The 24,776-nt window shown below is 35.8% G+C and overlaps 7 protein-coding genes across 10 annotated transcripts; 6 read left to right on the top strand and 1 right to left on the bottom strand.

The window, feature by feature from the left end:
- Positions 1-67: 67 nt before the first annotated feature.
- On the top strand, positions 68-2,627 carry LOC9302133 (protease Do-like 4, mitochondrial). 3 transcript variants are annotated; one of them, XM_021015854.1, is made up of 8 exons: positions 68-428; positions 536-781; positions 919-1,092; positions 1,182-1,463; positions 1,563-1,690; positions 1,782-1,949; positions 2,168-2,218; positions 2,345-2,627. In XM_021015854.1, exons 1-8 carry the CDS (start codon positions 119-121, stop codon positions 2,591-2,593), a joined length of 1,608 nt encoding a protein of 535 aa, XP_020871513.1. In that variant the 5' UTR covers positions 68-118; the 3' UTR covers positions 2,594-2,627. The 3 variants fall into 3 exon arrangements, with proteins under 3 accessions (XP_020871513.1, XP_020871514.1, XP_002866059.2); XM_021015855.1 differs by having other exon boundaries at positions 919-1,108; positions 1,204-1,463; positions 1,782-1,934; XM_002866013.2 differs by having other exon boundaries at positions 919-1,108; positions 1,204-1,463.
- Positions 2,628-2,984: 357 nt separating this feature from the next.
- LOC9302132 (protease Do-like 4, mitochondrial) lies at positions 2,985-5,713 on the top strand. Its single transcript, XM_021015791.1, has 8 exons — positions 2,985-3,303; positions 3,426-3,671; positions 3,960-4,155; positions 4,304-4,563; positions 4,688-4,815; positions 4,968-5,144; positions 5,298-5,348; positions 5,457-5,713. The coding sequence occupies exons 1-8, from the start codon at positions 2,985-2,987 to the stop codon at positions 5,643-5,645; spliced, it is 1,566 nt and encodes a 521-aa protein (XP_020871450.1). The 3' UTR covers positions 5,646-5,713.
- Positions 5,714-7,209: 1,496 nt separating this feature from the next.
- On the top strand, positions 7,210-7,991 carry LOC9302131 (2S seed storage protein 5). Its single transcript, XM_002866011.2, has one exon. The coding sequence runs from the start codon at positions 7,263-7,265 to the stop codon at positions 7,758-7,760; it is 498 nt and encodes a 165-aa protein (XP_002866057.1). The 5' UTR covers positions 7,210-7,262; the 3' UTR covers positions 7,761-7,991.
- Positions 7,992-9,370: 1,379 nt separating this feature from the next.
- Positions 9,371-13,119, top strand: LOC9302130 (autophagy-related protein 18f). Of its 2 annotated transcripts, none has more exons than XM_021010920.1 (8): positions 9,371-9,462; positions 9,934-10,210; positions 10,349-10,780; positions 10,869-11,249; positions 11,335-11,565; positions 11,637-12,353; positions 12,438-12,604; positions 12,696-13,119. In XM_021010920.1, the coding sequence occupies exons 2-8, from the start codon at positions 10,022-10,024 to the stop codon at positions 12,880-12,882; spliced, it is 2,304 nt and encodes a 767-aa protein (XP_020866579.1). In that variant the 5' UTR covers positions 9,371-9,462; positions 9,934-10,021; the 3' UTR covers positions 12,883-13,119. The 2 variants fall into 2 exon arrangements, with proteins under 2 accessions (XP_020866579.1, XP_020866575.1); XM_021010916.1 differs by having other exon boundaries at positions 9,386-9,637.
- A 1,274-nt stretch (positions 13,120-14,393) lies between these two features.
- On the top strand, positions 14,394-16,083 carry LOC110225845 (ankyrin repeat-containing protein NPR4-like). Its single transcript, XM_021015931.1, has 2 exons — positions 14,394-14,977; positions 15,177-16,083. The coding sequence occupies exons 1-2, from the start codon at positions 14,456-14,458 to the stop codon at positions 16,041-16,043; spliced, it is 1,389 nt and encodes a 462-aa protein (XP_020871590.1). The 5' UTR covers positions 14,394-14,455; the 3' UTR covers positions 16,044-16,083.
- A 2,817-nt stretch (positions 16,084-18,900) lies between these two features.
- On the top strand, positions 18,901-21,734 carry LOC9300428 (probable galacturonosyltransferase 12). The gene is made up of 5 exons (XM_002866009.2): positions 18,901-19,329; positions 19,795-19,850; positions 19,939-20,688; positions 20,783-21,085; positions 21,171-21,734. The coding sequence occupies exons 1-5, from the start codon at positions 19,116-19,118 to the stop codon at positions 21,453-21,455; spliced, it is 1,608 nt and encodes a 535-aa protein (XP_002866055.1). The 5' UTR covers positions 18,901-19,115; the 3' UTR covers positions 21,456-21,734.
- On the bottom strand, positions 21,687-23,961 carry LOC9300427 (transcription factor ILR3). Its single transcript, XM_021033309.1, has 5 exons — positions 23,518-23,961; positions 22,777-22,839; positions 22,498-22,575; positions 22,255-22,417; positions 21,687-22,181 (listed from the first exon to the last, which is right to left on the bottom strand). The coding sequence occupies exons 1-5, from the start codon at positions 23,643-23,645 to the stop codon at positions 21,909-21,911; spliced, it is 705 nt and encodes a 234-aa protein (XP_020888968.1). The 5' UTR covers positions 23,646-23,961; the 3' UTR covers positions 21,687-21,908.
- Between the last annotated feature and the right edge of the window lie 815 nt (positions 23,962-24,776).

Here is a 24,776-nt window from a genome sequence, read left to right as displayed (position 1 = left end):
ATAACAGATTAATTATATGCTACGAAAGTTTCTAGTTTCGATTGATTATATAAAATGAACATTTCCATTAAAATCTTAAAAAGATACGTTAAATCTAGAGGAAAAGCTAGTAGTGTAAATGATATATTTATGTATCGTTAATACAAGTAAAAACATCCTACTTAACATGTTGTTCCGGTCTGTTCATATTGTGGCTAGGTTCAGCAACTCCACGAGCACTTCGGTTGCTCGATTTTTCTATTCTCCTTCCCTTCTTCGTCGTGGTTGGTCTTTTAGAGCTTCTTTTATATCTCGTTGTTGTTCTTCTGTGTGCGTTCGGTCTGATATTGATGTGGCTCGAGACTCGGTGGTGAAGATCTTTTCCTTTTCTAGAGAGCCAAATGTTGTTCAACCTTGGCAAACAACTGAGAAAGAATACTCAAGCTCTGGTATTCATTAACATCTTTCTCGTGTGATTTTTTTTTTTACTAGATTTGCAAAATTTCGAAAAACCGTATGGTATATCGTTTGGCTTAGTTTGGAATATCTATTATAGGATTTGTAATATCCGGAAGGAGGATTCTTACAAACTCTCATGTTGCGGGTGATCACCCATACGTGCAAGTGAGAAAGCATGGTTCATCCACTAAGTACAAAGCAGAAGTTAAAGCGCATGGATATGGATGTGACTTAGCTATTTTAAGCATTAATAGTGAAGAGTTTTGGGAGGATATGAATCCTTTGGAGCTCGGAGACATACCTTTTATTGGTGAAACTGTCTACGCTTTAGGTTATCCTCGTGGTACGTCTTGAACAATGCTTTAAATTTTCGTATTGAGAGAAAAATAAAGCTTTGATCATATGTGGTATTGAGAAAAGAATAACAATCATGCTTCACTTAAAAAATGACTAATTAGTTACGTTAATGCGCAAATGCAGGTGGTGATAGCATATCGGTCACAAAAGGTATTGTAACGAGAGTTGAACCTCAAACGTATTCTCACAGCTCCATTGGAATATTAACGATACAAACAGATGCGGCTATTAACGATGGAAATAATGGTGGTCCGGTGGTCATGGACAACAAAGTTGCTGGTGTGGTATATGAAAATCGTTCATCTTGTGACGAGTGAGTTAAAATTATATAAATCTTAAATATTTTTCTTGAGATTGCAAACAATTTAAGATTTAACTAACATCAGTTTTTTGTGGTTTTGTGTGCAGCTATATAATACCAACTCCAATAATTAAGCATTTTTTAACTGCTGTTGAAGAAACCGGTCAATACATTGGTTTATGTTCTCTGGATATATCATATCAATCTATGGAGAATGATTATATACGTAAACACTTCAAAATGAGTACTGAAATGACAGGAGTTCTTATAAACGAAATAAATCTGCTGTCAAGTGCTCAAGGAATTCTGAAAAAAGATGATGTCATTCTAGCAATTGATGGTGTTCCTATTGGAAATGATGAGACAAGTAATCTCCTACTTACACACTTCTATATTATACCACATTGATGAGTTCTCTCAATGTGTGTTAATTGGTGATATGTGAATTTATGTTTGTTGCATGCAGTTCCTTTTCGGAAAAAAGAAAGGATCAATTTCGAACATTTGGTTACTATAAAGAAATCAGGTGAAACAGTCTTACTTAAAGTCTTAAGAAAGGGAAAAGAACACGAGTTCAATATCATTGTAAGACATGTAAGTCATCTACTTTTGTACCGACATAGTTTTTTATCAGATAATTAAATACTGGCCCTGTAATTCTTGGCGTATAATCATTGGTTCACAGGATCAGCCGCTGGTTCCGGACCGACATCTTCCAAGTTATTACATACTTGCGGGTTTTGTCTTTGTGCCTCTCACTAAGCCATACATTAGTAAATCTTGTAAAATATGTGAATGTTCATCAAACAGAAAGGCCAAAAAGGCTGGTGAACAGATTGTTATAATTTCACAGGTTTGTGTTTTTCCATTACCCAATTCTTTTTCTTCTTAGTAAGTTCGGGTTTTGAGTTGTAATTGGAATATTGAGGTTTAACTTGAGCTAACATGATTCTCTTTGTATTCTATTTCTTTAGCCATTAAATTCTGCCAAGTGATTTGAGTTTTACAATATATGTAGATAGCAATGTAGTTATTTTGGCATCAAGAGTTTGATTTTTTATTTTGGTGTAGGTCTTATTGAATGACATAACCACAGGATATCGTGATTTCAAAGATTTGCAGGTAATTCATTTCTTGCTTATTCGCAAATGAAAGTAGTCTTGAAAAAAGGGAATTATATCTATATATATATATATATATAGTTTCACGTTCATCATGTATGTCTTGAGGACATAACTAATCTTACAGGTGAAGAATGTGAACGGAGTGGAAGTGTTGAATCTCAGACACCTAAGTGAGCTCATTGAGAAGTGTTGTGAAGAAGATTTGAGGTTGGATTTAGAAAACGGACGAGTTATTTCCTTGAACTATACATCTGCAAAAGAAGCTACTTCTTGGATCTTGGAACATCACGGAATACCATCGGCCATGTCCAAGGATCTTAAGATAGAATCCAGTCAATTAGGTTCCTCAGAAGCTGCTTTGACAACCCAATAATCACTCTTATATATCGCTAATGAGATCGAATTTTTCAGTTGTTTTTTTTTATACTTTTAACATTATATTAGCCAATTCAAATGAGTACATAGTTCAAACCTTTTGATGAATATACAGAATTAAACCCTAAACACTCTTTTACGCCTCTGTTACTTGTATCAGAAGCATCCATTTGCATTCTAGGGTATTGTCGTCTTTTGGTCAGTTACTAGTGACCAGTTTAACTGAACCAGTCAACTCTATATTGGGCCGAGTTTAACCTAATTAGCTTATTTTGACCCTAAAGGAAAAAAAAAAAAAGAAAATTAGTGAAAAGTTATGAGTGACCATCAAGTAAAGAAGACGACTCAAAACCCTATGACAAAATCACTCAAAATCGTAGCCGCTCGAGATGTCGTTATGGTCTGTTCGTATCGTGATCACCAGGTTCTGCAACTCCTCGAGCACTCAGGTTCCTCGATTCCTCTCTTCTCCTTTCCTTCTTCTTCGTTCCACTTCTGTCCGGAACAATTTACTGCCCCGTTTTCATGCTTCCATATCTCGTTGTTGTTCTTCTGTGTGCGTCGATTCGCGAAGAGAGTCAACGCACACAGAAAACTCTGCTATTGATTCGGCTCTTGACTCGGTGGTGAAGATCTTTTGCTTCTCTAGCGAGCCAGATGTTGCTGAACCTTGGAAGAATAGTTGGGTGGGGTTAGCCACGGGCTCTGGTATCCATAAACCATCTCTCTCTCTCTCTCAAACTCTCTTTTTTCTCTCGTGTGATTGGGACGTTTTGGTTGTGCCCTTTCGTATAGTTTGACTTATATATCTTAATGTGAAATTTACTTAGGATTCGCAATTTTCGGAAGGAGGATTCTTACAAATGCTCATGTTGTAGAAGATCACTCATACTTGCAAGTGAAAAAGCATGGTTCACCCACTAAGTACAGAGCAATAGTTGAAGCGGTTGGGGATGAATGTGACTTGGCCATCTTAGCTGTTGATAATGAAGAGTTTTGGGAGGATTTAAATCCTTTGGAGCTTGGAGACATACCCTCTATCGGCGAAACTATCTTCGCTTTAGGTTATCCTCGTGGTACGTCTTAAAAAAGTCCATTAAAATTTCGTATGACTAGATTTTAGAAGTTAGAACAAAGATTTGAATTATGTATAATATTGAGAAAAGAATTACAATCACGACTACCTATAGATTAGTGGGAACGGTTCCGGGGATGAAGGCTTTATATTAAACGATATTAAATGCTTTCTTAAGGTAACTTTTTCGAAATGTTTTATTGCTCTTCTTGAACATGGCAAAATCTGGTCATGGTAGATGATATACTCATAAAAAGACTAATGAGTTATATTAAGCGCTCAAATGCAGGTGGTGACACTATTTCTGTTACAAAAGGTATTACATCGAGAGTTGAACTTACTAATTACTGTCAGAGCTCCACCGAGCTATTGACAATACAAATAGATGCAACTGTTAAGCATGGAAATAGTGGTGGTCCGGTCATAATGGGAAATAAAGTTGTTGGTGTAGCATTCCAAGGTCTTCCAAGGTGTGAAAATATAGAGTGAGTTTGAAACTTTAAATCTTGGACAATCTTTTTCTAAGTAATTTCTAGATGAAATTGTGTCAATAAGCCCATATATTGCAAGCTTAAGTTTTTGCAAACAAAAGGTTTGACTAACATTATCTATTTGTTGTGGTTTTTTATGCAGGTACATAATCCCAACTCCAGTAATTAAGCATTTCTTAAGTGTTGTTGAAAAAAACGGTTACTACATTGGTTTCGATTTGCCGGATATATCGTGTCAAGCTATGGAGAATTCTCAAATACGTAAAAACTTTAAAATGAATCATGGAATGTCAGGAATTCTTATAAATGAAATAAATCTGGTGTCAGCTGCTCATAAAGTTCTGAAAAAAGACGATGTCATTCTTGCAATTGATGGCGTTCCTATTGGAAATGACGAGAAATGTTAGCTTTTTCTTTTCTTTTAAAGCTTGCGAAAATGTATATTTAGTTACATATTTTGTACTCAATTAGGTGAATCTTCTCCATGTGTTTTGATGAAGTGAATATATATTTTCTTCATGTGCAGTTGTATTTCGGGGAAAAGAACGGGTAAATTTCAATCATTTGGTTTCTATGAAGAAACCAGGTGAGACAGGTCTATTTAAGGTCTTAAGGGATGGAAGAGAACATGAGTTCAAAATCAGTTTAAACTCAGTAAGTCAGATACTTTACTAGTGACATATTTGCCATTACTTTTTGTGACTTTTTTTTTGCTATAAATAATTGAACTTATTGTCCCCTAGTTCTTGTTTAATTCGTTGCTTCACATTGGATTTGAATGGAGAATTTTCAAAAACAATACGCAGGTGCAACAACGGCTGGTTCCGGTGCGCAAATTTGATACAAATTGTTACGTATTTGCGGGTTTTATCTTTGTGCCTCTTTCTAAGCCAAACATTGAAAATTCTTCTGGCGCCATATGTGACTGTACATTAAAAAGGAGGCCCCAAAAACCTGTTCACGAGATTATCATAATTTCTCAGGTTTGTGCTTCTTTTTTACACAATCTGTTTTAAGCATAACGTAATGGAGATGAAGATATATAACTTGAGCTAACATGGTCAACAAGTGTCTTCTTAGTTATTCTAGTATCAAGTCAAGAGTTATAGAGTTTGATTTTTTTTTTGTTGGTGTAGGTGTTATGGGATGTCATCAACGTAGGATACTCTAGTTTCAAAAACTTACAGGTATAAGTCATTATTCCTTATTTTTAAAGGAAAAGTTGTCCCAAACACCATGAATTAGACTCACTTTGATTCTACAATATTGATCATGCCTATTTATGGTGTAAACAGGTGAAGAAAGTGAACGGAGAGGAAGTAGAGAGTATGAATCACCTACGTAGACTCATAAAAAAATGTCGCACCGAGGATTTGAGGTTGGACTTAGAAAAGGGAAAGGTTATAGTCTTGAACTATAAATCTGCAAGAAAAGAAACTTCGTTGATCTTGGAACGTCATAGAATACCATCGGCCATGTCTTAGAACTTTTAACAAAAACTTTTCATGAGTATGTCATATATATGTCCTAATTAACTAAGAAACTATTGAGAATTATGATATAAGCTTATACTTGGGACGCATTAGGATAAGATCATCAATGATTTATTTATCTTATCAATCTAGTAGTTGTGCGTTCACTTCCAAGAACAAGCTAATCCGGAATAAATTTTATGGAATAAGTTGGAAAACAGTACGTTTTCCAAACTTAAATTGAAAAACTAGTACAGAGACTATTCAATATTGAGATATTACTCGGGTCCACTAGTTTGTGAGATACAAAAACTTACTAATAGAAAAAAAGTGGGGTGAGAGAGAGAAACATGGGGTTTGTTGTTAGTGGGCCACGTTTTTTTTCCTTTTATATTACACATTCTCTCAAAGTTTAATAATTAAAATGTTCTCTAGTAAAATTTTATTTTTCTAAAATTGATCATATAAATAAAAATCTATGTTTTTTTCTCTTTCATTTGATATGCATTTTGTTTAATGATTTTTAAATTTTATATTACAGAGCACTGTACAAATAATATCTATACAGTTATAAACCACTGTACAGATATAGACCACTGTACAGATATAGACTACTGTACAGAATGATGCATCTGTTAAACGAAATCATAATTTACTGTTAAACAAACAAATATCCTTCTGTACAAATGCACCATTCGGTACAGTGGTCTATATCTGTACAGTAGTCTATATCTGTACAGCGGTCGATATAGACCACTGTACAGATATAGACCACTGTACAGAATGATGCATCTGTTAAATGAAATCATAATTTACTGTTAAACGAACAAATATCTGTACAGTGGTCTATATCTGTACAGTAGTGTATATCTGTACAGTAGTCTATATCTGTACAGCGGTCTATATCTTGTACAGTGCCCTATAATATAAATTTTAAAAATCCTTAAACAAAATGCATATCAAATGATAGAGAAAAAAACATAGATTTTTATTTATATGATCAATTTTAGAAAACTAAATTTATTAAAGAGCATTTTAATTAATAAACTTTGAGGGAATATTTAATAAAAAAAGAAAAAAAAACTGGCCCACTAAAGTCCCCACACGTCTCTCTCTCTCACACACCCAACAAAAGCTGTCTATTTTACTAATTCTAAATAGTAACCGTACTACTTTCCCAATTAAGTTTCAGAAACGTATTACTTTCCCAACAAACCCAAATTTTATTTACTTTGTAGACCAGAAAGAACTTCAAATGAAAAAAAAAAAAAAACTTCAAATGAAAATGAACCAAGAAAAAAAAAACGAAATTGTCATATTATAAATTACAAAAACTCCAAAACAAAAACAAAAAACAAAGAAAAAAATAAGAGCATGCATGGTGTTGCAGATGCGGAGACTCGTCTCCATCATTCACTTGACACATGCACACATTACTGAACTTTCGAACACCTAATCCAAACAAAACTCCATGCGTGTTATGTTCCAAGTGCTCACACACAACCTCATGCTTATTACACGTGAATGCCATGCAAAAGTCCTCTCCTCCATAAATAAACCCATTCCCATTTTCACTTCACTTCATCCGTCACTCACCAAATACCTCAAATCCTTAAACAAAATCAAACCATGGCTAAGCTTATTCTCGTTTTCGCAACTCTTGCTCTCTTCATCCTCCTAGCCAACGCATCCATCTACCGCGCAGTGGTGGAGTTCGATGAAGAAGACGACGTTAGCAACCCACAACAAGATAAGTGCCAGAGGGAGTTTATGCAGCATCAGCAACTAAGAGGTTGCAAGCAATGGATCCGCAAGCGAGCTCAACAAGGAAGAATCGGATACGAAGCTGATGACTTTGAGCTCACTCTTGATGTTGATTTTGAGGACGATGAGAACCCAACACCTCAACAACATCAACCAGCTCTTAGAATGTGTTGCAATGAGTTAAGACAAGTGGACAAGATGTGTGTGTGTCCTACACTGAAAAAGGCTGCTCAACAAGTTAGATTCCAGGGAATGCATGGACAACAACAGATGAAACATGTGTTTCAGACTGCTCAGAACTTGCCTAAGATTTGCAAAATCCCTGCAGTTGAATCCTGCCAGTTCAAGGCATCTCCTTACTAAGATCATGAAGAGGACCAGACTATAAAAACGCACACGTACACACATGGTGATTTTGTTAATGATAATAAAAAAAGTCTCACTCTTGTGGCGTGTTCGTGTTTGTATCGTAGATATATGTTTGTACTGTGTGAGTTAAGAGTCTTAGTGGCAATATTACACCTTGTAGTGTAATGTAACTTGCCCTACCCCCTTAAATAAAAGAGTGTTCTTGGGTACTCAAAATCTTTAACACCACACTCTCTAAGTCTCATGTTTGTGTTTTAAGAAATTATTGAGAATTGTGATATAAGCTTATATATGTATACTTGGGATGTACCTGCAGTAGAGGATTAGGATAAGATCCACATGACTTCTATATGGATTGAAACCTTGACATGGTTCTTTTCTATAAATAGATTTGGTGTTTGAAAGGTTTAAAAGAAAAGACACACTCAGACTCAATTCGAGGCTATGCTATTCTATATTTTGGAGTGCCCTCAATAGAGAAATTTTACTAAAGAATGGGGAACCAGCCAAATTGACAACTTGGAATTCGTGGTCATCACAAATTACGACGTGGTTAGGCCACAGGCCAGCACAAGAACTAGCAGGTTCATAAGAAGGTTCAGATTCTGAGAGGGAAATGCAGCGATCTCTCCAATGTCTCGAGTGTAAACAACGTTTCCTTTTTCGTCGAGCTTGAACACCACCATTAATTACAGCTATTGTTTTCATTTTCTCTAAACCCGTTAATGATCTTTCCAGTGGTCTTCTTGTACCACTTAACCAAGAAAATTTCGTAGGTGTGGATAGTGAAGCAGAGACATGATGAATGTTCTTAAGGGAAAAGCAAAAAAGAAAAACCTAATTGAAGAAATGGTGATGTTTTACATCTTCTCCTACACTAAAACAGAGGAAGTAACTTGCTCGCCAAGTTTTCATTTTAGTTATGGTCAGACTAATTATGGTCAAACCCTCCTTCAATTAGCCGGGAACAAAGAGGAAGAAAGCTAGCTACTTCGTGAGCCTATATACCCACAAAAACTCCTCGTATATTGTCATCGGTTCAGTTTTTGAGCTTGTGACCGGTTCAAGTAAACCGAGTCGAACCAAAGTATTTTATTTAACCAATAAACTAATTAAAAAGAACAGTAGAAAAATTAAACTAATGAAAGTCCTCATCTAAGACTAGCGCACGTCACGGAAAAAAAAAAAGATAAGACTAGCGCACGTCGTACTAATTTCGGTAGATTTGATTGGTTTAGAGTTATTAATGTTATTATAAGCAAAATTCGGTTCGTTTTTTTGGGTCAAACACACGGTTTGTTATAAAACTTATAATCAATTGTAAACTATAGACCTTTTTTTTTCTGGTCAATTCGTCGTAAAATTAACTCATTAATGAGTGCAATCGAGAATTAAAACGTATTAAATTTCAAATAATATTTAGGTTGGTTTGGTTTAATTATTGGTATAACCAAAAAAAACCAGACATTCTCAATGATTTATTTTAATTTAAATAGGGAAAGAGACGTGGAAGGTGAGTCTCTCTTTCTCTCTGTAGTAAATACAAAGACGATACGTAAAAGAGAACTTAATCCAAAATTTGTTTTTGAGAACTTAATCCGAAATTTGTTTTTCAATATATAAATACGAAAGCATAAACAAATCATTTATCAAGTTTTTGAAACAACAACAGATTTCTAAAACAACTCTTAATCAGGTCTTCTTCTTCGCTCTCTCTTCTTCTTATCCTCAAAAAATCTTTCCCCTTTTCTTGCTCCTTAACGTTTCCAAAGTCTTTATCAGATTACTGCTTCGAGACTCTTAATTCTTTTTTCTGGGTTTTTAATATCTTCTAATTCTTTTCAATTTCAACACAAATTTGTTGCTTTTAGGTATATACAATCATCTTCATTTAGCGATTCAAGCTTAAGTATCTTTTTGTTAGTTTGATCGTTGATTCTATCTTCTGGGTTTTTGTAAAAGTTCGATCTTTTTGTTTCTTTCTTGTTGATTTGTGTGTTTCTTGCTTCGTGACGACTTGAAGAAGAAGCAAATTTTCGAGTTTGCGTGTATTTTGTTTCTATTTTTAAAGATTCTAATCAAATTTCTTCAATTTCGGTTTTAAAATTGCAATTTTTATCTCTGCCCCGTCTTTCTCGGCGATTCATTTTTCTTGGAAATATCTCAGGCGTCGATATAGAGAATAAAAATCGAAACTTTGTTTCATTTGGAGGTTAAAGATCAAAGCTTTTTGGTAGTGAAGAGTCTCCACCATTATGAGGAAAAACGGTGACGGTTCTTCTCCGAAGTCGCCGGACGGAGTTATGTCACGATCAGCTCGGAGTTCGTTTCGTGCTTTGTCTAATTGCCTTAAGGTGATTTCATCTGGTGCTTCTACTGTTGCTCGCTCCGCCGTATCAGCTGCTTCTTCCGCCGTTAGGGACGTTGATTCTCATCACGATCAGGTATTGTATTTGCTTCAATTTTTGGAAACTTTTGGGATTGTTTTACTTCATTTGGATGATTTTGATATCTTAAAAGAGCGGTCTTTATGTTTGTTGGAGTGTTTGATGAGTCTTGGTTGATGAATTTTGAATCTTTAGGTACTATGGGCGGGGTTTGATAATCTACAGAAAGAAGATGGAGATACTCGAAGAGTTCTTCTACTAGCATTTAAGTCTGGATTTCAAGTTTGGGATGTTGAAGATACAGAGAATGTTCACGTTATAGTTTCTACACATGATGGACAAGCATTCTTTATGCAAATGCTACTGAATCCAATAAAGTCTGGAGCTTTAGATGATAGGTTTTATAAGAGCCGTCCTCTTTTGGCTGTGTGTGGTGATTCTTGGGAAGAACATTCAAGTAAAAAGATCAGTTCTGATAACTCCGGAAGTGAAACCGTGGCTACTCCTACTAATGTCTATGTCTACTCGTTAAAGTCTCAGTCTTATGTGCATACGCTGAAATTCCGGGCTACCATTTATTCGGTTAGGTGCTGTTCTCGGATTGTTGCTGTACAACAAGCAGCTCAGGTTCAAATGTCATATTGTGTCACTTTTGTTTTTGTGATTTTTCTGTTCTGAAACTAACAACGTGTAACTTAAAAACATGTATTTGCAGATAGATTGCTTTGATGCTGCAACACTGGAAATGGATTACACGATTGTCACTAACTCCATTGTGTGTGGCTCCTCGGGTGTTGGATATGGCCCTCTTGCAGTTGGTCCACGATGGATTGCATATAGCGGAAGTCGTATTGCTACCTCAAGTTCTGCAATTTTCACTTCAGAACTTCTCTCACTGTCATCATCACCCAGTGTTGCACAATTTGCAAGAGACTCGAGCAAGCAGCTCGCTTCTGGGATAGTAAATCTTGGAGACAAAGGGTACAAGTCATTGACTCGATACTGCGCAGAGGTTCTTCCCAATCCGTATATTCCTGGTTTAAAAAGCATTGGAGTTGGTAATGAGAATGTGCCAGATGCAGAGAGCATAGGAATGGTATACACAAAATCCTCCTCAATTTTTTGCTCTCAAGTTGATTTTCCATTGGTATGTGCCTTAAACATATCCATGGTATGTGCAGGTTATTGTCAAAGATATCACAAACAAAAGCGTCATAACGCAGTTTAAGGCACACAAGAGTCCGATTTCAGCTTTGTGCTTTGACCCAAGTGGCCTGCTTTTGGTGACTGCTTCGATTCAGGGGCACAATATTAACGTCTTTAGAATAATGCCAACAATCTCTACAAGCAGAGCGGTGAAGAAAACGACTTTTGCCCATCTGTTCAGGCTTCAACGCGGTTTTACTAATGCGGTAAGCAGAGCCCTTCACCTACACATGTTGAAAATGTGATGCTTTTGATTTATCTTAATGTGAATTTTCAGGTGATACAAGACATCTGTTTCAGCAGTGATAGCAATCTAATTGTGGTTAGCTCTTCAAGAGGGACAAGTCATCTGTTTGAGATAAATCCTGAGAAAGAGGGGGATTCTCCGGTTCCTATGTCTGCAATCAGTAGGATAAGAAGCGGAAACAGCAGCGGATGGATTGGGACTGTGAGCGATGCAGCTTCTGCAGCAGCTGGAATGGTTGGAGGCTCTGTTCCGGGTACAATCACATCCACTTTCTGTTACTGCGATGAAAAGAGTAACAATAACTACTATGGTTCTGTTGCTGATATGTGCTCCAAGACGAATCTTCTGGTGTTTGCTCCTTCTGGATGTATGACACAGTATGCCTTACGGGAAAATGCGGCTGGTGCTGGTCATGAGACTGCTGCGATGATGGGGTTTGACTTTGAGTCAGGTCTAGAGACTGAAGGAAAGTTAGCGGTAGATCCAATAAGAAGGTGGTCCATAATCCAAAACCGATCTAGAAGAGAGACGCAGGATCACCACAGTGACATATATGGAGGTGGAACATCAGTGGATTCTAAAAGCAAAGTGTTTCCGGAGGTTGTTAGAAAACAGAGTGTTGAGGAAGCTTGGAAAGTAACTAAGAAAGGAAAGACCCATGTGGATGATAATCGTCATTTGTACATATTTGAAGCAGAACAGCAAACGCATCTGCCGACTCAGCTACCGTTATGGGAAAGGCGAAAGGTAAAATTTCCATCTGTTGAGAGAATGATCTGGACAAATGGTAATGTGTTGTTGGAGAATGGTAATGTGTTTTGCACAAAACAGTTTAGGTTTCAAAAATTGGCATTGAATCGGGGTGAAGATATTAGTGGTGGAGGAGGGGAGATGGAGATTGAAGGAATCCAAACTCGAACTATTGAAGCAAGAACAAGAGATCTGGTTCCAGTCTGGGGTTATCTCCATTCTCCAAGATCCCAACAAGTGACAAACGAGTGAGTTTTCTGATACTGATTATGCTCAACACTTAAAGTTTTTGTCTTTGTCTCTGTCACAGTTTCTTGACACTAATACACTATGACACAGATCAATGCAGAGTCCAAGTACCACTACAGAAGATGACAAAGTGGCTCCTCTGGAGGGTCATGGAACAGAGACTGATCTCGGGGCTGTACATAGTGAAGAAGAGACACAAAGCGAGTCTGTAGATAAAGAAGGTATTGCAGAGGAGAAGAATCACAGTGAAGATGAGGATGAAGAGCAAGTGGATTAGAAGAAGGTGATCGTGTTATTGGTTTATTTTTTTCACACAAACTCGGCTTCAACAACAGAATAACAAAAAAATAACTCTGGAAAATTGTATAGAAAAGAAAAAGGAAAATTGACATATCTTTTAGATGTAAATAGCTTTAGTACTTTTTCTTCTTTTTTTACAAAATATTATTAGCCCATTGATTCATGAACCATCTTATGATGTAAACAAAATATAAAAAAGTACTTTTTTTTACTACCACCTTTGTATTCAAAGAAAAAGAGTTTGCCACATAAAAATTTGTTTGTTTTTTGTCTTTCTAAAATTGTGATGTTTAAGTAAAACAGACGAACGACTTTTAATGAGCAGAAAATAGAAACAAGCAAGAGAAAAGAGGAACCAATTGTCCTAATACACCACAAATATTAAATGAAAATGCAGACATCTTACCACACCACAAATATTAATAGGATAGAGTTTCTCTGATGAGATTGAATCGGTTAACAGGAAATCATGGAACAGAGCAAATTCTTTCAATTGTTTTAGCTGTTATTAGTGGAAGAATGAGTCTTCCAAAGGTATAGAGACTTATTATCTTCACACTTTCTTAATTCCGTTATAGGCTTGTAGCTAGGGCCTAGGAATGGTTGATTCATCTCCTTTTTGTATTGTGCCATTTGCTAGGAACTTATATAAGTTTAAACTTGAGAGTGTTTGATATAACAACAACAAGTTGGTTTTAAGTTTTTTGAACTAGTTGACCAACAAAAAAAATTACCCTAGTGGACAATGAAGAGATTGTTAACAGAAATTACAACCTCTATACATCCAATAAAATTGTAACGATTACTTTATGCAACTGTAAAGTGGGCCAAATTTTCATTTTATAAACGAAAAATAAAATGAAATTTAATGAAGAGAGCATCGTTGACTTTAGATAGATTCAATGGCGGACGCACGTCAAGGGAAATTAAAGGAGTCGCATATACTAGCAGTGTATATCATGTATGGTAATATATGAGATATCACATAACTAGACTCCAAAACACATTAATAAAAAAAAGGATTACAATTTTTACTAAAGTTTTGTTCTTAAAAAAGTATTACCTTCTAATGTATGGTAGATTTTAATGATATTAGTGTAGATAAACTTTGCTATATATTGATAATAAGATTATGTATTGTACCCAGTAAAAAATAAAAAAATTGGTCTGCCACTGACTAGTAATTAAAATAACCCTTAAGAGAATGAATATAACAATTCTAAAACAACAAATTCAAATTTATATCTCAAATGGATCAAAGTTTCCTCAAGCCACTTGAAACTAAAATAAGTTTTTGACTTTTTACGAGAGGAGAGTAGTGTTTAAAGAGAATGAAAATCTCAAATAGATCAAAGCTCCAACAAGCCACTTGAAACTATATAGATATAAAATAAATATATATTTTGACGAAGAGAGCGTGGTTGACTTTAGAGAGTAGTATTTAAAGGAACCCTTAAGAGAATGAATATAACAAACTTAAACAGCAAATACAAATTTATTTCTAAACTCTAAAGTAGATCAAAGTTTTCTCAAGCCACTTGAAACTAAAGATGACTGCACAAAATTTCGGCAGAAACGACAAGGCCACTTTTTCTCGGTACGTGGAAGAGAATTCGTTTAGGCTGACGGAAACAAACGAAGGAAAAGTTTTGCAGCTCTGCCCTTCCCTAGTCACTTCCACCAACTCCAAAGGTGACACTCCTCTTCATTTCGCTGCTAGCTTGGGACACACGAGCACCTTGATTCAGATGTCCACGAAATACGAGGGAGAAACCCTAGATGATCCAAAACTTGAAGAAATGATGAATAACGATGGCTTGACACCTTTACATTGTGCGGCAATGAAGGGTTCTATTGAAATCCTTAGGGAATATCTCGATATGTCGCCCTCGTCTTTCGACTCAGTCACAGGAGGAAAGAAAGAAACTGTCTTTCATATAGCTGCGAAACACAAGAATAACGAAGCTTTCATCTTCATGGCTAAGAGTGCCAAGTTAGGCAAACTTCTCTACCAGCTCGATGCAGAGGGCAATAATGTGCTTCACGTTGCTGCCTCCGTAGGCTCTATTGCCGTAAGTTTTCTCTTTCTCTTTATTTTTTGTTTTGTTTTGTTTTCATGAGATGTTTTGCTTCTATCTATGAGACTATATATAGATGCATTAAACAATATTTTCATGAGAAGATATATGATCCGAAAACTTAAAAATATGCGGTTTTGTTGTTTATCTCCTAATTTAATTAATTAATATATTCAATTTGGACATATCACAGCTGGTAAATTACATAATCGACGAAACAAATATAGAAGTAACCACCAGAAACAAAAAGGGTTTTGCTGCGATTGACCTCCTCAACGAAGACGATGAAGGTTTCCATCAGCTATCTACCGCTCTGATGTGTGGTCTGGAAATAGTAATCGAACACCCTTCAAGTCCTAGAGAAATGGGAAATCTTGAGATCCAAGTATTAGATGTATTGAAGAAGCTGCAGACGCAGATGCTAAGAGTTCATAGTAGATTGAGTCCTAACAAAGAAATGGAGATACTAATGGAGGGACCGAGTCCTAACAAACAAATGGAGATACAATTGGAGGCTTTGCAAAACGCTAGGAATACAATCATAATTGTCGCTGTCTTGATTGCATCGGTTACTTTCACATGCGGTCTAAACCCGCCTGGTGGGGTCCATCAAGAGGGACCCTACATAGGGAAATCAACCGTAGGAAGAACCCTAGCTTTCATGATCTTCTCGATAAGCAATACCATCGCATTGTTTACATCAGTTAGTATGGTCATTCTTCTCCTCAGCATTATACCTTATAGGGAGGATTCACTAAAGAAGTTCTTGGTTATCGCACATTGGATGATGTGGGTGGCTGTTGCAGCTATGGCAAGTGCTTATGTGGCTGCGGCATCGGTCCTTTTACCATATTTTGAAGAAACAAAATGGTTGCTCTATGCCACTCTTGCTATCGCTGGCTTGACGCTAGGGGGTATGTTTGTTTATCTACGGTTTAAGCTGACTAAATGCATCTTAAGGAAGATGGATTATCTTAAATGGATGTCGTCCTCGCTAGTACCCAAGCATGGGTCCCTAGACATGGCAGCCAATTCGGTTAAAGGCTATTATAGCTATTGAAATCATAATTAAGAGGTATCCAAGTTATACAGGGCATATCATTAAGTAATATATATTTGACGTCTTTCATGTTATTTGTATTAGTGTACGTATATTTGTATGTATGCAATATAAATTTTAAAAATTCTCTTCAAATTTCATGTTTTTTATTTTTTATTTATTTTAAAAGTACCTTGTATTCATCTCTTTGTCCCTTTTACATCGATACCATTTTATGCTCTCCTTTTCATTCCCATTATAAATTTCATGTTTTATGTGTTAGAAAATTAACATTGTGTCCATTGCAAATTTCAACGACGAACATTTCAAATCGAAAAATTACCAATTTGGCTACTTAACAAATATTAACTAAAAAACTAATCTTGATGATTATTTTACATGTAACATAACATGATCACCATTCAACCTATTTTTCGTTCGCTTAGTACTGCTTGAGCTTTCCGTTAAGATTTTAGATAAAAGTCGTGTTGAGTGTTCAAACAGTGAATCAACCAATTCCAAGGACAAGGAGAAGAAGAAAAACTAATCATATCGTTCAAGTATTTGGAAAACCAAAAGGGAAATGTACTATTATTTTTCAGCTTCCAAATTCCAACCATGTCACCACAAGGTCCAGAACGAGATAAGCATAGAGTTTTGAAGTTTCGTGAAATCTCATGAATTCGAAGCATCATGAAACCAAAAATATTTTTGTTGTATTTATCATGAATCTTGATGCTTTTATGTTTTTTTTGTTTTATCTGTTTTGCTTCAACCACTTTTTCATAAATATTATTTTTGGTGAAGACATACTCCAAATTTTACAACTATTTCGGAAAAAAAAAACACAACTACAAAATCCTAGGGCATTAAACAAGCTCCATCATTTATCAATGATTAGTCTCTAGTTGTCACGTAACTTTTGTCGTTTTCTTGATAACTCGACCGCATGATTCTTTATTTTATGGTCCGAGTGGTAACCGAATGGTAACAGCGTATTTGATTGTGCGGAAAAAGCGATTTTATAGTGCGGTACGGTTCAACTGTTGTATTTGCGGGACAAGTGCGGTTTTTATAAAATAAGCGGTACAAAATAATGTTTGACTGGTGAAAAAACTATTTGCGGTACACAACTAAATGTGTGATTGGCAAAACAAAAAAAAGCGGTGCGATTATATATTATCATAAATATATTACAATATTATTATATTAATAATTAGTATAATTGTATATTATTGTTTGTTTGATGTTAATTAAAAAATATTTTCATACATTTATAATTTTAAATATCCAAATTGTTGAACGTAAAATTTTAATTTTTGACATACATAATGTTCTATCAATTAAAGAGTTAATCATTAAAAAATACAACACTTTAAAAAATCTACTTGTAGTATACAATAAAATGTTATAATTGAACATTCATAAATCAAATTAAATAAGAAAGATATATATTCATTTAAATTTTGATATATTAGTAAACTAATTTTAGTTAGCTTTGAACTAATTAAGCTTTTAAAAAAAATGAACTAAACACAAAATTTTATGAAACTTAATTTGACTATTTTGTTCTATGTATTTACCATAAAAAGAGAGGGAAAAAATTATTTATTCTTCTTCCTTTGCATATGTGATTTTTGGTGAGTACAGAAAATATTAATGATTTTTCAATGGATATGCGTTTTTGTTTGTACCGCTGGATTTTACATGGAGTGTTAACTGAAGTGCGTTATTCTATATGTTAAGTAATAGAGTTGTCTCGAAAAATGTGAGCGGATTTACTTTTTCTTTTTTGTAAAAAACGCAAATTAGTGTAATAAATTGTGATTGGTAGTAGTAAAGCGTATTTGAAAGAAATCTTAAAACAGTTGTGTTCCCATTCAAGACCTATAAGTAGCATTTATTATTTTTTTTAACCAAAAAAATGATTCTTTTTTAATTAATATTCAAGCATATAAACATGATAGAAAAAAAAAATTCTGAAAATGGATACATTTTCGAGTGTTTTAGCAAGATATTAGATTGGTAACGATATTTCATAGAGGCCGTAGCCGTAGACATATATAGGCCCAAAAACATTCCATAACTAGCAGAAATTAAAACATGCAAATATTATTACACTGGAAAGGCAAAAAGTCTTGAAGTACAAACTACAAAGACTTCTTGTTTGGGTGTGGACGAGACTGAATAGCTTAAGAGAAAAAGGTCGCAATCGAAATTAGAGAAGAAATTAGTCCTCAAAAAGTAAATTCTGAAGTTGAAGCTCCAATGTCTTTGTTCAAAGACTTTATTTAGATGTAAAGTTATGTCTTGTAACCACCAAACAGCTCCTTTTCATCTACACTCTCAAGTTTTAAAACATTTGTGTGTTGCATTGCCTTTTGACTTGTCTTTCTCTCTCCAACCATCCTCCTTCAACATAAAGCCAAATCCAAATCCCCTAACCGAACCGAATTATACCGAAGATGTTGAGCTACCACAAAATTTCACGGTTTAGTGATCATAAAAATTAAAAAAGTGTGACAAGAGTTTCATAATTCGAACGGAGTGGTATTCCGAGTCCACCGTAAAAACTAAGGTTCTCATATAAATGTACAAAAGAAAACCATATAAATCCAAATAACCTAACCGATCAAACCTATAACAATAATACTAACAAGAATCAGATTACATAAACAGCAATATTAGTGACTCGGTTTAGTAATCAAAGTAACAATATATATATTGATTCCACCGGCTTCGAGATTTGAACCGAGAAAACCGAATAGCGCATAACCGAGAAAAAACCGAAACTTCCTAACAAATTCAGAAAACCGGTAACATAAAACAGTGGTGTTTCTAATTCTAACCAGCACACGTTTCCTTTTTATTTACAAGAAACATCAGAGTTATGATCTGCCATTAATAACCTAAACACAAAGCAAGGTTAGGTAAATGATATGGACCCGTTATATGAATAATCATACAATACATAACAACGTAAGATCCAGTTTCCCTCTTCGAACATCCATCTCCTTTCAGACAAAAAAAAAAACACATAATCAGAAAACAAAGACATAATAAATAAAGAAACAGAGGAGAAACAGAGAGATCATGCAGTTGCATATATCTCCGAGCTTGAGACATGTGACTGTGGTCACAGGGAAAGGATTGAGAGAGTTCATAAAAGTGAAAGTTGGTTCTAGAAGATTTTCTTATCAAATGATGTTTTATTCTCTACTCTTCTTCACTTTTCTTCTCCGATTCGTCTTTGTTCTCTCCACCGTTGATACTATCGACGGCGATCCCTCTCCTTGCTCCTCTCTTGGTACGTTTCTTCTTTATTTCCTAATTTTCTAAAGTTTTTTCTAAATCCGGAATTTATGTAAGATAATGTTTATGTAAACTCTTGATTTCGTTTTTTCAAAAAACACATTAGATATTTTCTTACATGTTGAAAAAAATAGCAGTATAATTTTACTAAATACACATTTTACTTTCTATGTGTACATGCACAATTACGTCGAGCTGAGAAATAAATTTTATATTATGCTCTAGTTCATGTAAAACAATAATCTAAACGAAGAAGTGGAATATAATTACTAGAGATTTATTCTTAAGAGTGAATCCAAGAGCTGGTCGGTTTGTTTCAGGTTGATTTTGTATTAATTATGGTCAAGATTAATTAAATATTTAAAGACATTTCAAGTGACCTAAAGAGATTAATTTACTTAATCTCATAATTACACATCATTTTAACATCAGACCAAAAAATTACCTTTTAAATTAACAGCTTGCTTGGGGAAGAGACTAAAGCCACAACTTTTAGGAAGAAGGGTTGATTCTGGTGTAAGTCCTCTAACTTCAGTTTCATACTCTTGAGCACATTTACATTTACTGAGATTAAAAAGTTAATTTTCTTTGGTTATTTATCTAGAATGTTCCTGAAGCTATGTATCAAGTTTTAGAACAGCCTTTAAGCGAACAAGAACTCAAAGGAAGATCAGATATACCTCAAACACTTCAAGATTTCATGTCTGAAGTCAAAAGAAGTAAATCAGACGCAAGAGAATTTGCTCAAAAGCTAAAAGAAATGGTGACATTGATGGAACAGAGAACAAGAACGGCTAAGATACAAGAGTATTTATATCGACACGTCGCATCAAGCAGCATACCGAAACAACTTCACTGTTTAGCTCTTAAACTAGCCAACGAACATTCGATAAACGCAGCTGCGCGTCTCCAGCTTCCAGAAGCTGAACTAGTCCCAATGTTAGTAGACAACAACTACTATCACTTTGTATTGGCATCAGACAATATTCTTGCAGCTTCGGTCGTGGCTAAGTCATTGGTTCAAAACGCTTTAAGACCTCATAAGATCGTTCTTCACATCATAACGGATAGGAAAACTTATTTCCCAATGCAAGCTTGGTTCTCATTGCATCCTCTGTCTCCAGCAATAATTGAGGTCAAGGCTTTGCATCATTTCGATTGGTTATCGAAAGGGAAAGTTCCCGTTTTGGAAGCTATGGAGAAAGATCAGAGAGTGAGGTCTCAATTCAGAGGCGGATCATCGGTTATTGTGGCTAATAACAAAGAGAATCCAGTTGTTGTTGCTGCTAAGTTACAAGCTCTTAGCCCTAAATACAACTCCTTGATGAATCACATCCGTATTCATCTACCAGAGGTAAGTTTGCTCTGTGACTGGTGAAGATTACTCAATACTCAACACATTTAGACCCGCAAACCTAAAACCGTGTTTGCTTTCTTTCTTTTTGCAGTTGTTCCCGAGCCTAAACAAGGTTGTGTTTCTAGACGATGACATTGTGATCCAAACTGATCTTACACCTCTTTGGGACATTGACATGAATGGGAAAGTAAATGGTGCAGTAGAGACATGTCGAGGAGAAGACAAGTTTGTGATGTCAAAGAAGTTCAAGAGTTACCTCAACTTCTCAAACCCAACAATTGCCAGAAACTTCGATCCAGAGGAATGTGCTTGGGCTTATGGAATGAATGTTTTCGACCTAGCGGCTTGGAGGAGGACTAACATAAGCTCCACTTACTATCATTGGCTTGACGAGGTAAATGGAAACCACTAACTACCCAACAATCAGTATCAAGCAGTAATCATCTTAACTCAAAACAATTTTCATGCATGTGTTGCAGAACTTAAAATCAGACCTGAGTTTGTGGCAACTGGGAACTTTGCCTCCTGGGTTGATAGCTTTCCACGGCCATGTCCAAACCATAGATCCGTTCTGGCATATGCTTGGTCTCGGATACCAAGAGACCACGAGCTATGCTGATGCTGAAAGCGCCGCCGTTGTTCATTTCAATGGAAGAGCTAAGCCGTGGCTGGATATAGCATTTCCTCATCTACGTCCTCTTTGGGCCAAGTATCTTGATTCCTCTGACAGGTTCATCAAGAGCTGTCACATTAGAGCATCATGATAATCACAAACCAAAACCCAATTTCTACATTGGCACCCAGAGAGGAGATTCACAGATCAAAATATAGGATCAAACTTTTCTGCAATGGAGTTTCACTTCTCTACCGGATCATGTTTTGCGGTTTCTTCAGTCTCTCATGTTTCTAATTTTTTTGTACTTTCAAACTCTTATGGCGAGAAAGTAACCCCATTCTATGTATTAATGTACGAACACATAAAGTGAGAGACGATCTGCCAAACTCTACTTAAATTTACATGTGAATAGATAACATTGCGCGAAGCAATTGGAGTTTACAATGTCATATCATTGTTCAACAGATAACAGTTACGATGATAACACGACAAAGCAAAAGCAACGATAAGACTAAGAAAGCCGAGAAGAGGAGAGCAAAACAAATGGAGACTTTTCTTTTAAGCGGAAGCAAGATGCAAACCGGTTGATGAGTTTTCTTGACTAAGCAACAGGAGGGCGAAGGACATGATCCTGAGAAGTATCGACTGAAGCAGGAGGCATGAACTGCCACATGGCAACTCCTGGGTAACTGATGATTGGCACCATCTTGTTTCCGGGAGCTTGGCCTTGCGCGGAAGCAAAAGCAGTAGGCATCATAGGTGGGGCTGGGAAAAAACTTGGTTGAGGAGCATTCATGGCTTTCAGCTGCTGCTCCAGCTTTTCTTTCTCTGTCTTCAGCCTCTGTTTCTCATCTCGCAGCTCGTTTTTCTCAGTCTGATTTACATAAACCGGAAACTAGTAAGCATTCGATGATTTTATGGGGAAAAAGGAGGATTACAAATTTCACCTTTAACTCTTTGATTTTGTCCTGAAGACTTGAATTGGAGTCCTTCAGTTTCTGGGCCTCGCCCCGTAGCTGTGTCACCATGCGGACAGCATCAACCAAGATAGCAGCCTTGTCTGTTTTGGGAGGATTTCCAGGCTCCAAAATAGCACCCAATTCCATAAACCTGTTGTTCATTTGAAAGGCGACAATTTTAGTTCCTACTACAGAGGAAAAGGAAGGATATACAAAAATGAAAAAACTTACTTGTCATTCAACCTGTCCCGTCGCTGCTTCTCTCTGCATGCTTTCGAGCTAGTGGCAGAGGATGATTCACATCTCCCCCTGAGACAAAAAAAATGACCAAAATTACTCTTTCTGATACTAGTCAAGAGAGCCAATACAGATCCCCGCAACAAGAGAACCATAAACAAGTCCATAGCGATTTCTCAAAGTTAGAAATTCTGGAAGTTGCTATAGTTTCCTGATTCAGTCGGTCTTTTTATTTAAAGGTGTGTCACATAGAGTTTACCATAAGAAGCTTACCTCTTTTTGGATCCAGGTTCCTTGCTAGCTTCTGAATTTCCAGCTGAGCCATCAACTCCAGCACTGAACCAACAAGAAACACATCGAACCAACTAAGTATTACATCTATGTTCAATCATGCAGCAACTTACAACTACTCACTTCTAAGGAAGAAGATTATATTACTTAACATTGACATCGTAAGGTCAAACCATCCACTCATATTAGAAGTCCCTATCCATAAAAAGGAATCTAATTCCCACCTAACAAAGTGATATAGATCAATCGATTCCGAATCAAGCAACATGGCAGAAGTTACACTCAAAAACATGTCAGGCACACACAGTTGACTTTAGATAAACAAACCCAAACCTCTCCTGAGGCCAAACTTCCTAACTTAACATCATTTCACCCACTCTAAGGATATCTACACAAGCTAAAAGAACCCAAATTTAAGCATAAACACCAATTTCAATGAATAAGAACTCAGTTCCTTCTCTATAACTTACAAAAACAATCACACAAGCTTCAAAATACAAAGTTCGTTACTTTAAACATAAATTCTCGATTCTTCTCAAATTCGAAGACAAACAAAATCAACCCTTTCCTTGATTAACGACACACTTTCGCATCCCAGAACAAACCCAAATGAAATCATTCAAGCAATCACACTGATTTCACTCAAATCAATTTAAATTTCTTATAAACCAGATCGGAACCCTAATTGAGCACTTAGAGAGAAAAGGGAAGTGAAAACAAAACCTGGAGTTAGAAGAAACACCAATAGGTTGCTGAACAGGCCAAGAGAAACCAGGACCTTGGATTGTGAAACTTCCGTAATCAGCATCGATCAAGTCACAAATCCAATTAGCGTTTTCGGGTGACACCATCTCCTGAAACTTCCACCGGTGAAAAGGGGGAAAAAGAAAAGAACGGCGAGTTTTTTTAAACTCCCAGGTAATTGAATCTTCCCGGCGGCGATCAGAGAGATCGAAAGAGGTGAATTTTAAAGGCTAATCGATTTCTGCCGTTGGTGGAAGGAACAACCAAAGAAGGAGAAAAAAAACTGTTGGAGGAGACGAATTGAGGAATCTTGGAATCCAGAGAAATTAGAGTGGTTTTCACGCGCACTCTTCTTTTTATTTTGGGCTTTCAAAGGCCCATCATACCAATGGTTTTATTTTATTTACTTAGTTTATTTTTCATACATTGTTTTTTTTTTATGTGTTACATCATCATATATATTAAATCAAATATCTGATACTTTTAAAATAAAATTAACTAAGCAGGGCATTTAATTTTTTTAACCTAGTGGATTCTAATTCGAATTTGAAAGTATGTGGTGTATGAGTTGAAAGTATGTGGTGTATAGAGAAAATTAAAATTAACATTTCATAAACCGATAAACGGTCGGGGATGTGCCTTTAGTCAAGTGGTTAAGTCCACTTGACTCCGCTTTCTTCACTGGAGTTCGACTCTACTAAATTGCGTTACCCCGGGTAGTAAGGATTGGCTATGGATCGGGTCTTGTCGATCCAAAGATGTAAAAAAAAAAAAAAAAAAAAACCAATAAACGGTCAAAATTTCAAATATTTTTTTGTTAAAGAATAATATCAGGTTTTTTATCCACTATAAAGACAAAACATATCCATTAACAATCTTTTTTTTTGTGTTTATCAAAATCGGTATAGACGTGTAGTATAGTGGCAAATATTCCTGTTTTTAACCAAATAAAATGGATTTTTTTTTGTGTATGTTTCGACTATCTTAGCAATAAGCAAAAACCTAACCACGAATCTGTACTTATCAAGAATCTGTCACCATTAATGCTGGTTTTGATTAGTTTTTTTTTTTTGTTTTAGTAATATGTGTTTTCTATTTGTTTATTCATGTATTCATGTTCGTGGATCGAACCGATAATATCTGAGAACATGGTTGGAATGGTCGTTTGGTCGTGATCTAGGAGATTATTCATTCTTCTGCTTCCTCCCGTACATACATGAAAATTCCTATAATATATT

The sequence above is a fragment of the Arabidopsis lyrata genome (assembly GCF_000004255.2).
Source record: "Arabidopsis lyrata subsp. lyrata unplaced genomic scaffold ARALYscaffold_8, whole genome shotgun sequence".
In the NCBI taxonomy this organism is placed as follows: Eukaryota; Viridiplantae; Streptophyta; class Magnoliopsida; order Brassicales; family Brassicaceae; genus Arabidopsis; species Arabidopsis lyrata.
This window is presented reverse-complemented; position numbering and strand designations above follow the sequence as displayed.